A 23,653-nucleotide genomic window follows, 5' to 3' on the forward strand; every position below is an offset into this window, starting at 1 on the left:
ACTGAAATCTTTTAAGAAAACTTGTCCAACTTCTGCTTAGTTCACCATAAATCCCATAAGGTCTGCCAGGTATCGAACTTTCCTTTGGACACAGTATAGAGAACATACAGTAAAGACACCTAAGCCATTTTGTGGGAACAAATTCTGAGTGTGCATGTCACGAAATCAGGTGTATTATCTGGAGCCTCCACCAGATGGATCTCCATCTACGACAGGCTGGCATAATTTAATATTAACTGAAAACATTCATTACTCATCTTTTAACAATTTTAAAGACATGAGGCAAAGGAATGGCAATATAACCATAATAATAATTACTTCCGTATGCAATGATCATGAAAATATTCACTAATTGACGCTAACGTTCAAGTCACTGTTTGAGGCTTATGTTGGTAAAATTGATCCAAATACAACATAATACATCATGGCGTCCGTTGCGGTGAAGTGCGAACATGAACGTCAACAATGGATATAAGTATTCTGACTTCCTAATGACATAATACTAATGATAGATAATATACATACAAGATTATTCGTATTTCTGACCAATAAAATAAATAAATAAATATTTTACTAATATTTTGATAGTGGTTTGATACTAGCGACATAGTTGGATTCATTGAGAACTAGACCTTACTGAGCTTGAATTTAGTACCAACAACATTAAAGGTGCCGACAAGAGTTGTCCCTACTGATTCTTCTTATACTATGCTTTGGACAGAGACTGTAAGGTAACAGTTCCATGACAGGTCGTCAAGCATCAATAGTAAGAGAAAAAAAAACAGACTTCTAGAGGAGATAAGAGTCAAATATGATTGAATGTCATTGCCATGATGTGGGGTTACTAAGGCAGGTGCTTAAATTTGTATGGAATCTGCAAGTTCTGATGTAGCCATTGGAGATATTCAATGACAGTTTTAGTTTTGTTTGGCATCTGTTAACAAACTTGTATATGACATTGCAGGTTGAAACAGAAGAAACTAGTGGACATCTAATAAAAATGTAAAAATATATTTTCAATAATAATTACAAAGTCTCACATACATTTGTTTTTAAATAAATAACATGGAGCTCAATATTCAAATGAATTACATTATTTACAAAAACTCGCGCAAGTTTGCTTTCTGTAATATAATGTTTCATAATATGAAACAATTACACATTCATACATTTCATGACAAATGAACTCAAAGTAGAAAATAATTATGATGTACACTGGGTAACATAAGAGTAGCAAAACTGAGTATTCTGGTATTAAATGTGTTCTCATTCATGAACTTTTGTATGAACACTTTTAAACTTTAATAAAGATCTTGCTATCATCATCGTCATTCTGGAACAGAGATAAAGGAAATGCTTAAATAATATTAAATACCACCACCACTAATTTCTGTAGTGTGAATCTTTATAAAAATAGTAATATTACCCATTAAAGTATTAAAAATTGCGATAAACGCGTATGAAATTTTAGTGTAATTTGTATTATAGGATTAATGACAATCCTTACATTTTATAACCATTATAGAATAATTTCTGCTGGAACGGTGCAGAATTTCAGTCTTATAGTTTTCACTTTTAAAATCTTATACTGCAGCTTTTAAAATAAGATTTCATGAAAACTTTCGAAGTCTAGAGAAATATTTAATCACTTCTTGCTAAAGGTATTTAAATAGTTACTAAAATTACATTGCATTTTATCTTTTCTGAGTCACTTCAAATGTTGATAAATTAGAACTCCCAAGATTCCATCCATCGGAGGCCATACATGGTGCTATTCGGGTCAGAAGCTGATGGTCCTGCCATGCCATAAGCTAATGGTGAGAAGAGATAGAAACTGAAAGAGAAAAAAAAGAGAGAATGCAATTCAATGAAAATTCTATGAGCTGTAAACTTAAGTAACTGGATATATTTAGATTATACTTCAAACATATTTTTGTCTATTATATACAGTAAATTATGCAATGAATGAACTCTGGCTATTCCAGGAAGAGAGATAACGGGAACAGGCATCTGTCTGATCTTCCATAGGTGGTGGTGGCGGTGGTGGTGGCAGTGGCGGTGGTGTATATAATCAGTCATAATGAACCAAATCAGATGCATACCAATGAGAAGGACCCGAATTTTAATTAAATATCTTTCTTCTTCATCAATATCAGGGATTAAGCTTGCCAGCCCATTCCGTCCTCAAAGCATTTACGTCTTGTCCTTGGTCTTTCAATAGGTTGGTAGCCCATTATTAGTTTGGGGATTTTTCCTGGTTGCATTCTTTGAACATGTTGGAACCAATTAGCTTCCTTTCTTTTATTTGTTCATACAGCCTCTTCATATTTAATTCTTATTTCCAACATTGGTTTTTATCTTAAATTTACAAGGGCCACAACTCATTTACTTCCTAATTATACAATCCTTTATAACATAATGTTGTATGCCATCTTCTCACCTTCCGCAGGAACCTGGCCATTTGTTCTGAGAAGTATTGCAAGTGCTGAAAAGCTGAAATGTCTAACAAAAAATGAATAAATAAAATAAATAAATCTAAAATTGTACAGTCTGCTACATATCTCAACAACGTCATTTCTGCTAAATCCAATCACCTTTCTTCTGTCATTCTGGTGGGCCGGGTTTTGTTACCATACATTGAACAAAGTAATGTCATTGTCTTATAGAATTTCAATTGTGTGTCTTTCTTTACTTTACGTACGTCCTTATTTTAATGGTCCCACACACACATATTAGAATATTTGTTAAATAATTCACTGTTCAAGTCTTGTTGGTTATTTTTCAATGATATTTCACAGTCTTAGGCTAAACACATGATGAGACGCAGCTGATGCAGGACAAGGCAGCATGCAGATTAAGAGCGCAGTATGAGCACACTTTGGAGCAAGAGTAGCTGAGGGGAATGTGAGACACGCAGTTTATGTCGCCATTTCGAGGGGTAAACGTCTTACATTTTTTGCTCTTGAACTTAAATGTGGGGCACAAAGGCTAATTGGGATTTCTCGGTCTCTGAATGGGTCAGAAACCCTGATAGAACTGATATTTAATCCTTGCAGTAAATTTCAGTGAAGTCCAGAGGGCTTAATTAGTCAAATCCACTCTCCTCATCTTCATGCTGGGGCCCTCTGGGATCTTTTAAAATGCGAAAAAGAGAGAGAGGTGTGCGGAAAGCAACAGAAAGCTACTGCATTTATCCTTTCCCCCCCTCCCCAAAAGAACTGAAAACATGGCATGATGAATAAAATAATGCCAAGAAATATAACGAATTCAGGACTATCAGCCTGATATCACACTCGGCAAAGATTCTCCTGTGAATACTGAATCGACATTTAATATAAGATGGAAGGACAGTTGGAAGAAGAGCAGTTTGGCTTCAGAAGGAAAAAGATGTCTCGAGAAGCATAAAGAAGTCTATAGAGTATTATTATTATTATTATTATTATTGTATATCCAACAAGGGAACCCTATTTCACCCGAAGATATATTAGGGTTTTAGTTGACACTTTAGCAATTTATATGTATATACATGCTAGTGAACTAAACTAAACCTATATGAATATATAAGTTTAGAAAAATAATACATAAAATAAATAACGTTATTATAATCACTAAAATATCTAGGAATGCTTAAGTGCTATATACAGTGAATGGTGGGTGACACGAAAGTTTGTGGATTTAGAAATGACGTTGACAGAGTGGATTGGAACAAATTGATGGGGATCCTGAAGAAAACTGGTGTGGATTGGAAAGACAGAAGGCTATTCAATAACCTTTATGTGAAACGAGTCAAAGTCAGGATAGGAGAAGAAATGTCAGAAGGAAGTGAAATAGGGAGAGGCATACAAGGATGCCCTTTATCACCTATCTTGTTCAACATCTACTTGGAGGACTTAGCGAACTGTTTTCAGAACATGGGAGGGGTGATAGTAGGAGGGAGAAGAATAAAGTGCATAAAATTTGCTGATGATATGGCGTTGTTAGCAGAAAAGGAGACGATACTAAGGGATGTGCTACTGGAGCTAAATGACAGCTGTGAGCAGTATAGGATGAAGATAAATGAAAACAAAACGAAGACCATGGCTGTGGGAAGAAAATTAAAGAAGGTAAACGTGCAAATACTAAATGAGGCAGTAGAGCAAGTGGACAGCTTCAAATACTTTAAGGCCTCTGGAAAAAGAACTAAGAAAGAGACTAGTAAAGTGCTTTGTGTGGAGTGTGGCATTATATGAGGCAGAAACATGGACATTACGACGAAGTAAGAAGAAGCAACTGGAAGCATTTGAAATGTAGATTTGGAGAAGAATGGAGTGTGTGAAATGGATAGACAGAATAAGAAATGAAACTGTTGGAAAGAGTTGGTGAAGAAAAAATGATGCTGAAACTAATCAGGATGAGAAAAAGGAATTGGTTGGGTCACTGGCTGAGAAGAAACTGCCTACTGAAGGATGTACTGGAAGGAATGGTGAAGGGAGAAGAGTTTGGGGCAGAAGATATCAGATGATAGACGACATTATGGATCATATGCGGAGACTAAAACTAAAGCAGAAATAGGAAAGACTGAAAAATGCTGGGTTTGCAGTAAAAAACCTGCTCTTGGGCAGCATACTATGAATGAATGAACTTAAATATGACAGAACTTTTGCTCGATTTAAGTTCTGAATCTGATTCAGGTGAATTTAAAATGAAGATGTTAATTTGCTTCGCACTACAAAAGAAAAATAATCGATGTAAAGTGCCATATACAGGGTGATTCACAAGGATTTACAGTCCTTTATGGAGCTTATTTCCGAAGACATTCTGAGCAAAAAATGTCATATACTCATGGAGAATTCGCTTTAACTAATGATATTCTGCATGGCTTATACCATAAAAAAACCTTTTGTTAACAAACAGCTTCGATGAGTTTTTCTTCAGTTATTTAATGTACACGTGGTGAACTGTAATACTGCAAGCAGGAATCTGTGTCTTGAACATTGCATATAGCAGGCGGAAATGGGACAGGAACTGCTTCACTCTATGCATCAACCCATGTCAAACCTTGGGATTGCAGAAACCTGCACTGCCCTGCTCTGTGTTGCCTGCATCTCAACATGCACTTAAGCTAAATATATATGACGGTAGAGACTTGTCTTTCTGTTTTCTTTTCTTTTTATAATTTTAGTCCTTTTCCTTTAATGACCATACTTTTAGTTTTTTCTGCAGAAATTTTGGGGTTGCATAGACTTATTTCTTGCAGAAGGTAAGCTGCCTTTTGTAGTAAATCCTCAAAATTACCTAGATATTATAACTTGGTCGTTCGTAAAGAGGATAGTATTTTATATTATTCCATTGACTATAAAATTAGTGTTAATTTTATCTTGCCATTTTCTTATTATTTCATCCATAATGTTGGTGTCAATGGGCATCTTTGATTTACTCGTTTATTTATTTCTACCTTTTTTCTGAAATGTTTTCATGTAGGTGTATAAAGATTTTTAATTGTTTTGATTAACTGATTTGTGAAGCTTCTTTTCTTCATTATATCCCACAATTTATTTCTTACTACATAATCAAATGCTTTCTCAAAGTCTATAATTATATAAAACAAGAATTTCTTGATTATATCCTAGTCTCTTCTCGACTAATTGTTTCACTATGAACATGCTATCCATGAATGATACCTCTTTTCTAAATTACTTTTAAACTTCCAACAATTAAGTTTCAATAATAATTACATTCATATATAGGCAAGTTTTGTAAGCTGCATTTAAAAGACAAGTTCCTCTATATTTTGTTTAATTTGGATCTGTCTCCTATGTTTTTTAATATATTTCATAATAGTAACTTTCCACTTTTCAGGTACATGATTGCTTATCCAGCACTGATTTATGAACTGACAGAATTTTATTTTTAAATCTAACTATAAATTCTTAGGTCTTAATTATTTTGGTATAGTTTGTCTACATAATTATGTAGATCTATCTTGAGTTTAAGCACACCAGAAGTCTTGACAAGTCATCCCAAGAGAAAGATAAAGTATCCCTTTTACATATGAAGCCTCAGATATGTCGTTATCTGAGCAGTTTTGCGCAATGAACTCCCATATTATTCTGAACAATCCTCTTTTTTTTTTTTTTTTTTTTTTTTTTTTTTTTTTTTTGACATGAAATATGTTTTTACAGAAGGCTAGTATTGTACTGGACAGTGAAATATAATGAAGGATAGAAAAAGTGACATTGATTGATTTGAAAATAAACTGACTGTTGTGCACCTAGTTTTGGTTTTATGATTTCTTTGACACCTACAGATCATCAAAACTCGAGACTTGCCAATAAGCAAAGAATGAAATCTGGAAACAGTAATTTATGGAAGAAAACTAATGACAAATATTACATTATTAAATTAATTTTTAGGAAGAGAAAAGTTTAATTTTACCACGAAAACAACATATAGCATTAAGGTCTAGTTATTAATTTTTAATAGAAGAATTAATAATTATTTAAAAAATTGAAATACTTGATACAACAAAACAGAGTTATACATAATATAATTTGTATTATTTCTGTGTGACTCAAATGCAGGAATTATGTGGTTACTTGTCCTATAGATTGTTGCAAATATGAAAACGATTCTACAGCAACCTATTGCTTTTTGTGTCAATGATAAGATGATTATGAATTGTAAACAAACTAAGTACGATAACAGAGAGAAAAGAAATACCTCAAAATAAATTCTGCCCTAACTTTATTTTCTCAGACATAAATTCCAGTTCTTTGGGCCTTGAACCCAAATCTCTGGTGTGGAAATCTTTTACCATAAACATTTGGCTAACAATGCACTTATATTAATTACTTTTTGAAATATCAGATTAAAAAATAGTTTCCGAGTATCAGAAAGGCCTCAAGTTTGTGAATTGATAAACTACTTTGTACTAAAGGAAAAAAAATTATTACCTGTAAACAATTGCAGAGAAAATAACACCAATAAACCAGTGGTAGATGCTGTTTGCCAATTTCTCTGGAAGAAACTGGGAAATGCTGTCTAGCATATAGTTCAAGACTATTCCTGTAAAGATAACATTGTTACTTTTAGTTTCATACTAGACGTGTTTATGTAAGAAACAAATTGCAGTTTCTTATTATTAGGGATACCGTAAAATGGTGAATAAATTACATTAAAGTAAACTACTATATCGTGTTGTTATTTAAATATGTAAATTGTGAAAAAAAGTTGACATTTAAACATGTAAATCCATTTTCCATTGACGATATCTTCTTATATTATGTTATATTAATAAAAAGTCCAATATTTCAACTTCAGAATATACAAGGGTTGAGGCATAAGTAATTAATTGATGGTATCACGAGATGATGTATGTTGTGTGTCGTATGACAATCATGACCACATGAGATTTATCTTATCTTCCGTTAGTTTGTTCTTATTTTTTATGTTCTTGTTTTCTTCTGTGGCATTTATAGCTGCTTTTAGAATGCAGTTTTCGAGTTTGGAATAACAATCTTGTACAGTGTTTCTATCAATCTCTTGTTCGTTAAGGAGTTTCCGCAGTTCTGTCTTGTATTTTTCCTTTGTGATGTTGGTGGCACTCAGCTTTGTAGCTCTTATATCCAGCACTTTGTTATGCTTCCTAGATTGTCGCAAAGGATATAGTCTATCTCTTTCTTCGTTCTTCTGTCCATCTGTTCCATGGTTTATTTTTAAAGTACGTGTTGATGATTTTTTGGTTTTTTCCTTGTGCAAACTGTACCAGCCTGTCACTTTTTCTGTTCCTTACATCATGCCATATGGTCCTACTGCATCTTCTTGTGCATGTACTCTTGGTCCCATTTTGCTGTTGAAATCACCTAGCACAAAGTTTTTGTGAGATCTATATTTTATTAGCATGTCGTCTAGCTTGTCATAGAACTCTTTTATAGCTTCATCAGAGCTAGCTTCTGTTGGGGCATATGCTTGAATGATAGTTAATTTTCTTCGTTGGATTGTCAAAGTCAAAACCGCTATTTGTTCTGTTACTCCAGTGATTTTGCTTATATTTTGTCTGAGTTTCTTATTTATTAGGAAGCCGATTCCCTTCTGTCCTTTTGTTTCTCCAATATAACTGAATATGTCCCCCGCTCGGTTTCTTGATGATTGTCTCCCCCATTTTCCTGACTTCACAGAGGCCAAGACGTCAAACTTATAGTCTCTCAGTGAGTAATCCAATTCTAGCTCTCTCTCCTCCGTTCTCAGGATTCTGACATTTAATGAACCTATTATGATTTCCTTATTCCCGCTTTTACTTTCGTTTTTGAACTGCACTTGGTCTCTGTCCTGCTGCTTATTTTCCCGCCTTCGGGATTTCCACCTTCCAGTTTACCCAGTTTCTGTTGATCTGCAGTCTTTAATATCCAACTTTCGCAGTGTTGCCTCTCTCCCTCTCTTCCCTTACTCTTTGTCTTATCATGGCTTGTATTTTTCTTTCCTTCTGCATCAGGTCGTTACCTATGTAACATTCTTTTCTTTTCAGTATTGCCTTTTTCTTCATTACCTATTTTTAACTTTTCTTCAAAGTTCTTGAATGAGACTCTTACCAGTACTCTGTCACTTTTATCTTTTCCTATGTATGCAATGTTCGTATAATCGACTAATGCTTCAAATTTGTTCAACAGTTCTCTCATAGGTTGCAATGAGTCCTTGGCATCATTTGCAACCGCCATTTCCTTGCTTTTAATGACAATATTGTTCTTCCTCTCCCTCTTTGTTCTGCGAACACATGCAAATACTCTGCCCTTTCAAGTAGCATGATACTGTGTCATTTATAGATGTTTAATCCCTACCCTACCCTATCCTATTAGCACACATACCCTGTCCTTTCATTTGTGTATTTCAAAATTTCGAACTGCATCCGCAATTCTCAAAAAAAAAAAAAAGTTGCCATAACTTATGCTCCAGCCCTCGTATATTAAAAAAAAAAACACACACAAAACAAATTATTATAGCATTAAGAATGTATATACAAGTGCTACTTTATTTTGAGGAATATTACTGTTTTAATAATTTTTAAGTTCATACTAATAGCTTAGCCAGTATACCAATTTCTCAAACAACCTGTGTATTGTATTGCCTATGAATGATATTTACCTGTGAGCATGGAACTGAACAACAAAGCAGGGAAATAATGATGGAAATAAAGTACTCTGCCCATTGCCCAGAATGGTACATAATGTAATGCCCATCCCAGAAATAGCCATCCGCATGCACTTGACATTGTGTGCTTGTTTTCTGAAATAAAAATATTATATTATTCAAGGTTTTTAATTTATGAGTTAGAGTACCGGTGCTTCGAAATAAACTATGGAACATAATGACGAAAAGAGTTTTTCCTGATTGTATAGTTGTATAATTAAAATATTTGAAAACCTACAATGGCAACATGAAAATCACCATAAATCCTGAAGTAAAACATAGTTACCGATTGTACACAACTTCATTTAACACGTTTATTGACGAATTCACTTGACTTTAGCAAAATCACTTGACTTTAGCAAACACTTTTTGTTAAGGAATTTAAAGTATCATCATCCAAACAAGTATAAGGCCCAAGGCCCAAGGCCCGTTACGGTTTCAGTGGTCATTCTCGGTCCACCTTTTTTTTTTTTTTTTTTTTTTTTTTTGGACGGTCTAAAGATCTCTTCCCTTGGGGACAGTATTGAAAGTCTATTCCGATTCATTTGTTGGTTATGGTTTTTCCACTGCAGCTGGTACTTGCTTATAAACTGTGAGACTGGTTGTAATTGAAGTTCTTGCATGATATCCTCATTTCGTTTGTGGTCCAAGCGACTACATCCTAGTGTTGCTCTCATAAATTTAATTTCACAGACCGTTATTCTGCTGATATCTGTACTTCTCATTGTCCATGCTTCACTTCCGTAATATAGTACAGGTCTAACTAAGGTTTATACAAATGTATTCTTGTGTGTCGCTGTACTAGGGAAGGCTTCATAATTTTGTTGATTATTCCCATTGTTTTATTGTATTTGCAAATTTTAGAAGTTATATCTGTTTCACCAAAAAAATGTTAAATTATAGCCAAGATACGTAAACTCATTTACTCTTTCTATTAATTTGTTGTTTAAGCAAATTTTGCTTCCGACCAGGTATTTCTCATGAACTTTTGTTTTTTAAATATTGATTTCCATGTCATATTTTGTGCTGATCACATTTAGATTATGCGCTGAATACTGAAGCTCATCTTCATTGCATGCAACTAGGGATAAATCATCAGCAAAGAGTAGACTATCAAAATTGTAAATTTTGACTGATAGAGATTGAACCATGATGCATCTGTTCCCAATCTTTAATGATTTTGTTCATATATATGATGAAAAGTAATAGATAGGCCACAGCCTTGTCTTTGGTTCTAACTGCTATCAAAGTTCTTTTGTAAATGTTATGAATGTTAATGAAAAGCTGTTGGGGGACATGATCATCTGCTAGCACCTGAAATAATTTATTTCTATTGACTTTATCGAAAGCTTGTTTAAAATCAATAAAAGCAAAGAATTTAAAGTAGAATTGTAAATATTATTCCATTCATTGGTGATCAGACTGTTTTTAATAGCATATGATTTCAATATGAAAACTGTATCCCATAAAACAAAAACAATGACATAATAAATGTAGAAGTTATAAAAGAATTATTAATATTGCTATAATAGAGCAAGTACCAAATTTTAATTATCTAGATTTCAATACGGTATATTTTGCTACCTAAAATGTATAAAATTAAGCAAGTTTAAAAATGTTTTTGAAACAGTACAAAGAATATACCTCTCTTGACATGTAGCCATTTGGGTCTCTGCCTACTTTTCTTGGCAATTATGGTGAAGAAACCTGTTCTGAGATTGGGATACTTATTAGGTCCGATTCTGTTAACCCTGTATAAGAGGATGGTATATGAGTATGGAAGTAAGCAGGGTGAAGGTGATAATGACGGCAAAATGGACTCATTGGTCCAGCACCGAAAGTTACCCAGCATTTGCTCTTAATGGATTGAGGGAAAACTCCTGAAAAAAACTGAACCAGGCAACTTGTCCCAATCAGGATTCGATCCTGGGCCTGCTAGTTTCACAGTCAGACATGCTGACCACTACTGCAAAGCGGTGGACTATACAAAGAATATCGAAACAGAAAAACCTTAGATGCAATTTAAAATTTTGTAAGGTGATAGCATATCTTATGCAAGTGAAAACTGGATCCTGAATCAAATATTATACTTATCCACAGGAGAATAAAATTTCAAATGCACTTGGCGAGCTGGAAGGCTACGTATTTTCTCGAAAACCCCACACACTTTTTTCCGAAATTTACAAGTAAAAAATACGGGTGTGCAGCTTATTCAAAATGAAGTTGGCAACACTGCCCGATTTTTCTCTCACACAACTCCTAACGTGGTAGTGCTTATATTTTCAATTCTGAAAATTATTAACTTACCACTAAAGATATCAGATTGTGATCCTTTATTTCCAGAGAAAAATTTAAAATTATCAAACATGTGGAGGAATATGGAAATCATGACATGTGCTATTAATGTTGCAGAATATCATGTACCATAAATGGCTGATTAAAAATATGGTCACATGTCGCTATTTTGCACCTGCAAAAGTTGCATGTCATGTTAACACGTAAGCCAAAAGTAGTGCATGCATGCTACTTTTCGTGCTGTACAACCCGAGCGCTGCAAAAATTGCAACTGGAGGTTGCGAGTCTGTTTCAAATTATGAAACTCATGCAATAGCTTACTTATCTAACTAGTATTCAGAAATTGGCATTATTTTTACTATAAAGCTATTAAAAACGCCTATATACTTAAATGATAACCAACAGCATATTCACGTAATCGATGTTGGCAACCTTTCTGTTTGAAACTATGCTACGGAAAATTAAAAAAACGAATTTTATTATATCATCAGCAAATATACTCTGACTGTATTGTACATTTAGTAACTGTTACAGATCATTTATTTTCATCACATCAAACACTAAAATAAATCCATACAATAAAAGTATCACTGGCACATTTGGGTGGCAACATTGGTCGCAACTGCTGCAAAAGTTTCAACAGAACCGATATCAAACCCTGCAACCCTGAGAATCCTGTTCACTTGTCGCTATTTTTAAGCTGTGCGCAGCATGAAAAAGTAGCAGGCAGCTGTTTGGCAGTCGCTACTACTTTTTGGGTTGCACCATTGTTCACATGTCACAGTATGAGAGTTGCGCAGTATTTTGTACTGCAGCACTGCAGTACCTTAAGCAAGACAACTGACATGGATGCATTGTGTGAACATAAGATGGTCTTTAAATGCATCCTGTTCCAGGATAAAATTTATTTATTGCTAACTGAACTGTATTTGTGTTTGTTTTTAATTTTTATCGTGAATACTTTTGTTGAAAGTTTTATTTTTATAATTTGTGTTTGTTTTATTTATTTTTTTTTATTATTATTATTATTTTTTTTTTTTTGCCTTTCAAAAGTGGAGTCTGCAGCTGATTCGAGGTTGTGGAGTATTCGAGAAAATACTAATATAATAATAATAATAATAATAATAATAATAATAATAATAATAATAATAATAGTAGTAGTAGTAATAGTAATAATAAATACCTTTAACAGGAGCAGAATCAGTGTAACCTCTCTGTTCTCGTACAGAGTTGTATGCATATATTATGAGAAATATGCTTAAAAAGATCAGGTTTCCCCACCAAATAACTGGATTTCCAAGTAAATATATTCTATAACTATTTCCAGAGAAAAACTGACCCTGTAACAAAAAAATAAGATATTACATTCACACACACATATTGAGCACAGTTAAGTAATCACAAAAAAAAAAGGTAATTTTTCTTTTGTCTGTATGTAGGTAACTTAAAACTTAAAACGTACGAAATAAATAAACATTTTTCCTTTGTATGCATCACATTTTAGCCTTCATGACATGAAATTAAAAAAATTATTTTATACTTTCTTATTATACAAAGTGGTAATGTGATGCTATACAAATTGATTTCAAGATTACAGTATGTTCCTAGTACACTTGATATGGAACATGTGGTTTAGGACATGTGGTGACTATTTGTTCATCTGTGTACACCCATCCCTTCTGAATTATCATATGAATTTTGTTTATATTCAGTACCTATGTATGAATCCATTAATCCAGAAATGATGCGTATGAAATATAGTAATTTTTAACCAAACATTAACGGATCTTTATTTGAAGTCATTACTACAATGATGATTTACTCCAAATTAGACGATTTTCTACATAGAATAAACTAACAAATTAAATGTTGTAGTTCGTATCGAAGGAAAAATATTTTCTCTAAAGAAATTAATCTACAGAATTATTTCTACTCTCAGTTGTGATTTCCCCCTAAATTCTACTGCCTCCAGCACAGAATCATCACAAAGGAGGGTAGGTAACAAAAGAGTCGCCCTTCTTTGAAGGCTCAGCATCAGCAGTTGCTAGTTCTATCCAAAAATGTCCACTAAAACTATTAGTTTTATAACTTTTCTTCCAACAATCTGATTCAGCGGTACTGTTGATCATTTAAATAAGATGTAATATGATGAGAATTTCATTATAAGCAACTAATATCTTTTAATATTCATATCTCTTTTAAATACTGACCATAGTAAGTACAAAATATTACAAATTATTGCAATATGTAAATAGCTATTTTATGAAGTTTTGTGCGAAGTTAATGACATCTTCTACTTAAACTATACAATTTATAAATGGAGTCAGATATTTTACTTTTTTGATTATAAATATACCTTTAGTATGCAATCTAGAAAACTAAAATACAGTAGAACCCCTTTTTAACGAATCTCTGAAGGATTACTCTTTTTTTCCTTAAATAGGGATTTTCCTTAAAAGGAGGTTATCATAAAATGGGAAGGAAAGGCTAAAATAACTAGTACTGACATGTGTGTTATATACCAAACATTATAATCATTTAATTAGGCCTACAATTATTATTTACAATACATTTCATTATAATATTTTCTAACTCTTCAAATGGTGATGCACAAATGTTTTTCCATTTGGTTGAACCTGAACCCCACTGAAACTAGGCAGTGAAAATTTCTATTTTCTTCTTTAATATTCCCCATAATGAGTAATTGGAAAATCATGGCTTCTTGCCATATGCGATAGTGTTATTTGGGGATTAGCCTCGACATCCCTTATTATTTTCACTTTTCGTCCAATTGTTAATTTTTTCCACTTAGTCGCCATTGTTACGATGCATAAAGAAAAAAACTTGGAAACAGGATCTACACAACTCGCGAGAACAAAGCAAGTAAAGCAACCACTCTGCAAAAGCAATGCAAAGCAAGACCATAAAGAATAACGCAGCCGTGTGGCACTGCATTACCCTATCATTTGAGATGCACTATCAAATATGCCAGTACTATTGATTATTGAAAGTTGAATCGATATTTCGGGCTCCATTACCACTAAATCCACTTGAAAAGTATTTCTTAAAAGAGGGATTTTTCTATTTCTTAGAAGCAGGAATTTCCTTCAACCAGGTTTCTTTAAAAATGAGAATTAATTACATTATTCTTATGGTAATTTGGCTGGGACTTAACAGATTGTTCCTTAAAAACGGAGTTTTACTGTATATCTCATTATTTTGGCACACTGTAAATGTGTGTATCTTTTGAATATACCAATGAAATAAACTATAAATGGGAATATCAATCATTAGCGACATGGTAAAGAAATTAAACATTGCAATACATGTAAATCACATGATGAAAAGTTTCTATTATGTTAGTCATAGTCATTCCAATTTTTTTATATTAATGAATATAAATATTTTTATGCTCGATCATGCCGAAATGTAGTAATTATACACCTGGTAGCATACCTTTAATGCATGTCATTAAAGTACACCTACTCATTAAAGGTCAGGTCTTTCAGCCAATGACGACTCAGGTTACAACTGTTCAGCCAATGACAGGTCAGCTTTCTACCATTATAAAACCGCAAGTATCGATTATTCTCGGATATGCAATCGAAAGAGAATTAGCGAAAAGTCACGGAGACTGGAAATCCAATACTGTCGCAGAAGGTTATGTTCTGTTACTATAATAATTAGCGTTAATTGTAAATAATATTCAAATAAATTCAATTTGTCATCTCGTTTTTCAATGTCTAATTTAATTTCATTGTTATCTCTGTAGGTTTTTATGGCCTAGCAAGGTCAATGTGAACATCTGTTCCTCGGAAAAAATCAATACTTTCGTGTCTGCGCACATCTCACAACATATGGGACATTGGCCAAGGTCAGATACAAAGAAAATTAATAATATCAAGTTAGAAATATGGTCGAGCATAAAAAGTCGTATGAAACTCGCCTATAATGGTAATTAAGAAGCTCGTATGAAAATTATGAAACTCGCTTGCGCTCGTTTCATAAATAGCCATACTCGCTTCTTAATTACCTTCATTATAGGCTCTTTGCATAATGTACTAGTATATGTTCAGCGTCAGCATACAGACAGAAGCCAAATGAAAATTATTCCAATCAGTTTAAGAATAAAAGACACTAAATTTTCTCAGAAGTAATTTTTTATAGCTACAATATTTCCCAAGTGTATAATTTATAATTACAGAAACTATACAAGTTTTCATTATTCTACATGTGTTATGTAGACGAGTGACAAATTGACTATAGATAAAAGAGAGTGGCAATCAATTTTATTAAAAAGTGTGTTTTACTGCATGTCAAATTATATATTGTCCTCATCAATATTGTTTTATTGCATGGTACATACCCGATAATTAATAGGCCACTGCCACGGTCGTGACGTCACCTCTCCTTCTTTAGGTTTAAGGCCTGCATTCCCTTGGAACATCACTGCATGAGATTCGAAGAATCTCTCAAAGAAACTTGGAGCATATACAGCAAAACTAACATTTGGCACTGCAAGAAGAATCTATATTTATTTTCAGTACTATGACAATGATAAACACATGTGACTACTAAATTGCTATTAATTTAACCTGAGTATTACTATAACAGCTAAAACAGTTAGACCGATGTCATCATCTTCCTAAATAACCTAGTTTTCTCCTCTCTTAACAGCCAATATGCTTCAGATACCTTTCACACCTTTTATATTGTCTAACGTGTATAAGTTATCTACTATTTCTAATATTAGTGGTTGTATGACATTCACTTCATTACATAACAGAGAAATTTAAAGTCAAACACTACACACATGTTAAAATTTTCGTAACATCTTCCTTGAAAAATACAAAGAACTCTTACATTTTGGAAAAATATTATCTTCTACGTTCCAAAGGGCATTCTTGTCTCTCATGTTGGAGTTACATGATACTTCTTGTTGTTCATACGCCCTGAAACATATTAAAAGATCAAGTTATTTCTCCGAATTGCAATTGGTTCTCTGCCTCAGACAAGCAGTCTGTTTGAACGTGATTGGCAAAAGTTGGGATGAAGAAGCATTTTGCTTGAAAGCTTTCAATTTAATAAGTAGGTATAAATATTAATTATTAATGTCTCATACAGAATTCATTTCAGACACATTTCAGGGATATTGTCATTACAAAGTGGTGTCAGAAACTTATAAACATTAAAATCTGTAGTGGCTTCTTGAGTGTAGTAATAGATAGGCTTAGTTATTAATAAATTATCGAAATAACCCATAAAAATGTTGGACTTTCACAGAGAGCCCAAGAAGTCTAGACCCAGTGGTAAAAAGTACCATACTTAATTAAAAAAGCCATTGAATATAACACGTACTCCAAAATAAAATAAAATAAAATAAAATAAACGTCTGCTAGTACAGTACTGTATAGATTAGTTGGGACAATTAGAGATACAAGCTTAATATGAACATTTGATTATTTTCTTTTACATTTTAATAAGAAATGTGACCTTCTTTCACTTTAATTACTTCTTTCACCCTCTTACACATTATTTTCTGTCCTCATCAATATTGATCAATATTGTTGTACTGCATTGTACATATCAGATGATTGAAAGGTCACTATCACGTTCGTGATGTCACCTAACCTTCTTTAGGTTTAAGGCCTCCATTCCCTTGGAACATCACTGCATAAGATTCGAATTAATAAGTTTCCCGCACATTTCCTTCACTTCTGAGTCCTGGTACTAGACTTGGATGACACTCTCGATCCATCTTAATTTTTGTGGTGCAATTCAACTTTCGAATCCGAACCTTGACAATGGCCCAGAAATTTTCTACAGGGTTCAAATTGAGTGAATTCTCTGGCCAGTCCAACACTGTCAACTTTTTCATGGTCATAAAGTTCCTGGTGAACCTAGAGTTGTGGAAGGGAGCAAGATCCTGCTGGAACAGCCTGTCATTGTCAGGAAATCACTTATGCATTATTGGAATCAGTTTGATCCATAGCACTTCGATGTACTTCAAGCTATTCATCATTCCTTCAATATACTGAAAGATTTCTGGTCCGGAAGCTGTTAAGCAGCCCCAAAACTTCACTTTTGGTGAGTGTTTGGGTGCCTGTTGGATGTGGTCTGATGGAAGAGGTTCTCCAGATGAGTGCTGGATGAAATTCGACCTGTGCCCTTGAACTTCAAAATGTAATTCGTCCAAAAAAAAAATCACTATCTTCCACTGTTCCGAAGTCCAGTTTTTATATTTGTCTGCTAAGAACAGCCTTTTCTTCTTGATAGCAGATATCAAGAGCTGCTTCTTGACAGAGTGGCGGCCAAACTCCAGGAGGCAATGGAAGTGTCTACATCCACCCCATGAGACGCAATCTCTCTTTTGATGTCACTGCTACTCTTCTTCGAGTTCAAGGCACTACAGTCTTTACAGTCACTTTCCGGGGCGAACATAGGACCAATCAGTAGTTGTGGCATAGAAGGTTTTGCGATATGTTTGTTGATATACAGAGTCTTTTTGTATGGAATAAGGATTAGATGCAGAACTTCTTTCGAATATAACATGTATCTCAGTACTGAAGGCGTCAATTTTATCAAAAAAGGATGCATCTTATAATTGAGTCAATATGGAATTATGTCTGTATATGTGAAAATGTCAGTATTAAAGGAAGAAGAATCAGGAATCATTTTTCTTAATGGCTGTTAGATATGTACTCTGAGAAAAGTGATGGAATAATTGATAACTGTAATAAATACTTTTATTATTGTCATTATAACAATTTTAATCCATTTATCACACATCTATTACTTCTCTCAGAGTCTCTTTCTAACAAATACCAAAAATTTAATCTCATCTCCTCGTCCTTTAACAATAACATTTTTACCTACACAAATAAAACTAAGTAAATTTTATGAAATAAAACACGTTTTCACTATTGCTTCCAGATTTTTTGCACAAATTGTAGAATGACAAGGCACACATAATGAGGACAAGTGCTTAGCTTATTTGAATTGACACTTCATTCTTATTCCTCAAGTGGACTCACACTTACACACACAAGAAAAAATCGAATTAACATTCTATATCTATCATTAGTGAAATTTTTGAAGTTCTGTCCATGTGTGCACCTCTTGCTTCAGCAATGGTGGGTGAGTGATAGTGGCAGTGAGAGTGATGGAAGTGGATGCATCCTATGCCATATCTAAAGCATGTTGTCCAATGCATCCAAGCAGTTATTATATGATGTGACAATGTTCTGAATATGCATCGCAACTCAAGTAATGGAATGAAACCTGTTGGGTAAGTGAAAACAAAATAAGTATCTTAGATTATTTTTATGTGGGGGTTAGTTCCCAGGGCTTCCCTTAGTCCCCTTTAATAATTATAATTAATATTCTCAAAATAATTATAGGCAATAAAATCGCAAAATATTTACCATTTGGGAAGTTGTTTACCACTCGAAGTTAAAACACAGTGTTGAAGATAGTGTACAAGTTTCAGTCTACTAGAAACTGTAGTCACTGGTTCATCATCTTTTCCTCCTACAATCATGATTTTCCAGACATCATTTGCATCTCCTGTACCATTCTGCAAATTATGTAAATATTATACATACAGAAATCGTACTTCTCCTTTTAATTTTATTATAATTAATATTTCACAGACTGTGATACTGTTTTTACTGCAACACTGTACTATAATTTCTATTTATGTAAAGCTTACCAACCAAGATTTCAACTCAAAGAAATACAGTATATCAAGAAATCTTAAAAGTTACGTGGAATTTTAGTGCCTTAGGCCTGCTTCTGAATATTGCCAATGTTTCAGTTAAAGACTTGGTAAACCCTGTTACTCAAGGCAATAAGAAAATTAAATGTGCTTAATAGATAAAGAATAACATGAAAACACACACCTCACCATAACCTGTGACCTGATAATGCTTCTTAGAAATGGGTGCCATTTCCTTGTGAGAATGGAGGTTTCTTCGAGTAGTAACATGTTCTAATCTTATGAGGTCTCCATTCCTTACCAGCTCTACTTCATCATCATCTGCTATTTCGCTGTTATACTTTTTCACTATGAACAGATTATTATCATCCTTATGTGTATATGTTGTCACCTATTTAAAAGAAAAAACCAAATCCAAAAATGTATTTTATCATTTTAAGTACGGTAATTTTATGAAAAAGAAGCATAAAAGATCAAGATATATCACTTAATTTCATCATCATCATCATCATCATCATCATCATCATCATCATCCTCCTCCTCCTCCTCCTCCTCCTCCTCCTCCTCCTCCTCCTCCTCCTCGTCCTCCAAATGGAATACTGGCCTAGAGATCCAGTTAATCCGAATTCTAAGGGACTGAAAAAGAGTCAGTTCGGTTTAACGAAGTTTGACCTAACGAGGTTTTAGTAAAAATAGGTCCCTATCATCTAAAACGGCAAAATAAGTCTATTCAATTGATTTCTGCCACTGTGGATAGTCAGCACTCCAGGGTTGTTTCATGAACACAGTGCAGCATACGCTAGCAATAAATGAATACTTACACAATACTTATTTCTGCCTTTTTTTTATGATCTATAAACTTTCCTAAAAATCATACTACCTATAGTAAATATTCTCCTGATCATCATTTCAACGATACAATTCAGTGTCAATAGGCTACTTACTAAATAAATGCAATACAATGCTACAGTACATTTTAAAGGTACTGTAACAGACTGAAGTTTCAGGCAGAATTAAAGTATTTCAAGCTAAGGAATTTGCAACAAAGAATAATGAATACGTACAGCAGAAAACTAATGGAAACATTATTTTCTTATCATTAAAAAATCAGTAATTGCTGTTTGACTACTACTGCTCTCAACATGACGGTACTCTCTGAAGAGACCACGTCCAGAGCTGCTGTATAGACTGTAGGAGGATCTCTCATCACCAGTCAAAGTCTAAGAGAACAAGACTTTATTCATATTATATTAGTGCATTAGAATTATAATAATTGAAATACATAAAATTTACTCTGTCACACGTTAAAAGTGTTAAAATTGTTAAAAAGATATTTACCTTCGACAGACGGCCCATTTCGACGCTATTTGTCGTCGTCTTCAGTGTCTCTTGAACCACTGCTGATTTTGGCTCTGCGATGTGCAGTTGTCGATGGTAGGGGTGGGGGTGTGTTGCTCCTATGGTGGGGGTTGGCTGTCTGTATGCTATGACGTACTATGACGTCAAACAATGTGTGCGTATTGAACTGTAGTTGCGTATTAAGTATGTATTGTGGGTGTGCTATTGTATTCTTATATATTTCGTATTGTTCTAGGATATTTAACTGAACTTTTTGGTGTGATGTGTAAAATTTCCATATCTGTTTCTATATTATTGTAGTCAATAGCACACCCACAATACATACTTAATACGCAACTACAGTTCAATACGCACACATTGTTTGACGTCATAGTACGTCATAGCATACAGACAGCCAACCCCCACCATAGGAGCAACACACCCCCACCCCTACCATCGACAACTGCACATCGCAGAGCCAAAATCAGCAGTGGTTCAAGAGACACTGAAGACGACGACAAATAGCATCGAAACGGGCCGTCTGTCGAAGGTAAATACCTTTTTAACAATTTTAACACTTTTAACGTGTGACAGAGTAAATTTTATGTTTTTAACAAAGTGTTAACGAGAACTTTAATCAATGAATTGAAATACGTATTACGTACATTAAATAAATATCAATACGGCTAAGCCTTGAAAGCCCCAAAGGACGAAATGCTCCTATACACTATATGGTATATTCAGTTTAGCCGAGGAATAACTTATGGAATATGCACTGAGGGGACAAAATTTCAGTTCGTAGTACAGTTTAAGTAATGGGTCTTTCTCTATAAATTCAGCTGGGACCAAACAGTTTGTTTGATTTAACCTAGTGTTCAGTTTATCTGATTTCAGAATAACAAGGGTCTAATGTAGTCTCAATATATTTCTACCATTAATTCATACAGGTTGTTCCAATAATTGTTTTCTGATACTCGATTCAGTAGAACCTCTATTAACCATGGCAATGAAGGAGGTGGGCTGAACGGTTAATCGAAAAAATCGGATAATCCACAACACAAAATATTTTCATAAATTAAGTGCATAATATTTACAGTTTCGTAATATGAAACACCTGCTGTACTGCAATCACTAGCATCTTCATACTACATACTACAATATTATGCTGGTTATAACTATTGAACACAATCAAGTACAGTAATAAGTAGTACTTTATCCTAATGCCAATCTAATATTCTGATGTGAGAGGAATTATAGCTATTCTCCTTTCCTAAACTTCTCAATTATTTGTACTTTTTTTTCGATACTTAGTACAACAAAAGCAAAATTTTGCTCATAACGTGAAATAGGCAGAAAAAGTTTTAAGAAGATATGCTCTGGAAAATTCAGGGGCAAAAGACCTCAAGAAAAAACAAGAAGTAGATGAAAAGATAAGATTATAAAAGAATGCCTGGAGTCAAGTATTGGCAATGAACAGAACAGAGTGTAGGCACTTTATGGGATTGGTGCAGAGTTGACATGTTTTTTTTACTTGATTATTTAACGACCCTGTATCAGCTGCTGGGTTATTAGCAATGATGGAATTGCTGATTGTGAGATGAGGCAAAGGATTCGCCATAGATTACCTGACTTTTGCCTTACAGTTGGGGAAGACTTCGGAAGAAATCTAACCAGGTAATCAGCCCAAACGGGAAATCAAAAGTCTGGACTTCGACAAAAAAAAAATAAGTTCAACATATAACTACCAACGAAATGAAATTCACGAGAAAAATGGCGTGGTACACACTTGGGGATAGAAAATGAAATATAGAAATTTTGGAAGAATTGAACGTCCAACCTATATTAAATTTTCTTCAAATCTGTAGAGTTCATTGGAAACAGCATGTCGAGAGAATGCCAACAGAAAGATGGCCAAAGGCAGTGTTACATTACTGCCCTTCTGGACAACGATCTGTTGGAAGACCATTAAAAAGATGGCATGAGACCATTGAGACCGCATTGGATGATGACGATGATGATGATGGCTGGCTATATTCACTGAAAATAGCAGTGATTGGTTTATTTTTACTTTACTCATCTGTGTGTTGTGGAATATTCTCCTTATATAAATTTTTATGTTCCTAGTTTTAAAACTTCTATTTATTATTTTCCAGGGAATTTTTAAGTTATTATCTCAGTGAATTAATAAAAGGGATGTACCTGTTGCTGACGTGCTCCCAAGCCTTCAGGATAGAGATGCCAGTGAGAGTGCAAATAACCACCACCAGTTCGATGGTTCTTCAGTGTAATGACTGCTCCATATGCAACTTCTGACAAGAAAGAGAAGAAGGTAAGACACTTTTCTTCTATTAACACAATACCTCAATTAAATAGTTCTCTCCTTTTCCTCTTTATCTTTCTTTCCTCGTTCTTATTCTACCACTGCCACCACCCCAAAAAATCCCTTAGAAACCTTGGTTTTGTCTACCACAAATAAGACTTCACTATTGCTGGCTTTTGAAACCAGATCTGCAAACATCGCAAACCAATACTCTGCAAAATTGAGTCTATCTTCACCAATACTCTGCAAAATTGAATCTATCTTCAAGGGTTGCTGGATTTCCGGAAGATCTGTATTTAATTGCAAGTTATTCACGTGATGTTGATTTCTCCTTTAAGAAATGTCAACTAAGATAAATACTAATTTTACCAATACTGAAATTTTTACCAAATTTCTTCAAACTACCATATGTACCTTCACAATGGTTTGATTTTCCTAATTCAAATTCACTACTAAAAATGAGAATGTTGTTTAGCCAACTGTTCGAAGACAGGTCTGAACCTCACGAGTGATACCAACAAGGCACCATTTATGAGATAACTAGGCCAGAAGATAATAGGGTAGGGTGACCAGTTCCTTTCCCCCTCCATTGCATTACATATTACACTAGTCAGACTTCAGATGCGTACAAACAATTGTTCTTCCTTTGACACATATCGTGAAGTGAGATGTAATGCCTGATAATAGATGTACATATCTTCCAAAACCTCAATGAGAGGTATAATCGAGTATATAATAGTTTTAGAGTATAACATATTCCATTTTTGTGTAAAGAAAATATAGCATATGAATGTTTTAGTTATTGTACAAAAACCATTCTG

At 33.9% G+C, this 23,653-nt stretch overlaps 1 protein-coding gene across 2 annotated transcripts in view; it reads right to left on the reverse strand.

The window, feature by feature from the left end:
- Nucleotides 1-990: 990 nt before the first annotated feature.
- The window catches only part of tw (Protein O-mannosyl-transferase 2), a 42,345-nt gene continuing 19,682 nt past the window's right edge, over nucleotides 991-23,653 (reverse strand). The window contains exons 10-19 of one of the 2 annotated variants that reach the window (XM_069816783.1): nucleotides 22,712-22,821; nucleotides 19,359-19,565; nucleotides 18,882-19,033; nucleotides 16,321-16,409; nucleotides 15,824-15,972; nucleotides 12,641-12,797; nucleotides 9,118-9,258; nucleotides 6,933-7,044; nucleotides 1,687-1,834; nucleotides 991-1,333 (exon numbers count right to left, since the gene is read on the reverse strand). In XM_069816783.1, coding sequence (XP_069672884.1) covers nucleotides 1,729-1,834; nucleotides 6,933-7,044; nucleotides 9,118-9,258; nucleotides 12,641-12,797; nucleotides 15,824-15,972; nucleotides 16,321-16,409; nucleotides 18,882-19,033; nucleotides 19,359-19,565; nucleotides 22,712-22,821 — 1,223 coding nt within the window. In that variant the 3' untranslated portion in view covers nucleotides 991-1,333; nucleotides 1,687-1,728. Of the gene's footprint in view, nucleotides 1,835-6,932; nucleotides 7,045-9,117; nucleotides 9,259-12,640; nucleotides 12,798-15,823; nucleotides 15,973-16,320; nucleotides 16,410-18,881; nucleotides 19,034-19,358; nucleotides 19,566-22,711; nucleotides 22,822-23,653 lie in introns of both variants that reach the window. The other variant, XM_069816782.1, reaches the window with a different exon arrangement.

This window comes from Periplaneta americana, chromosome 17 (assembly GCF_040183065.1).
Source record: "Periplaneta americana isolate PAMFEO1 chromosome 17, P.americana_PAMFEO1_priV1, whole genome shotgun sequence".
NCBI classification, from domain to species: Eukaryota; Metazoa; Arthropoda; class Insecta; order Blattodea; family Blattidae; genus Periplaneta; species Periplaneta americana.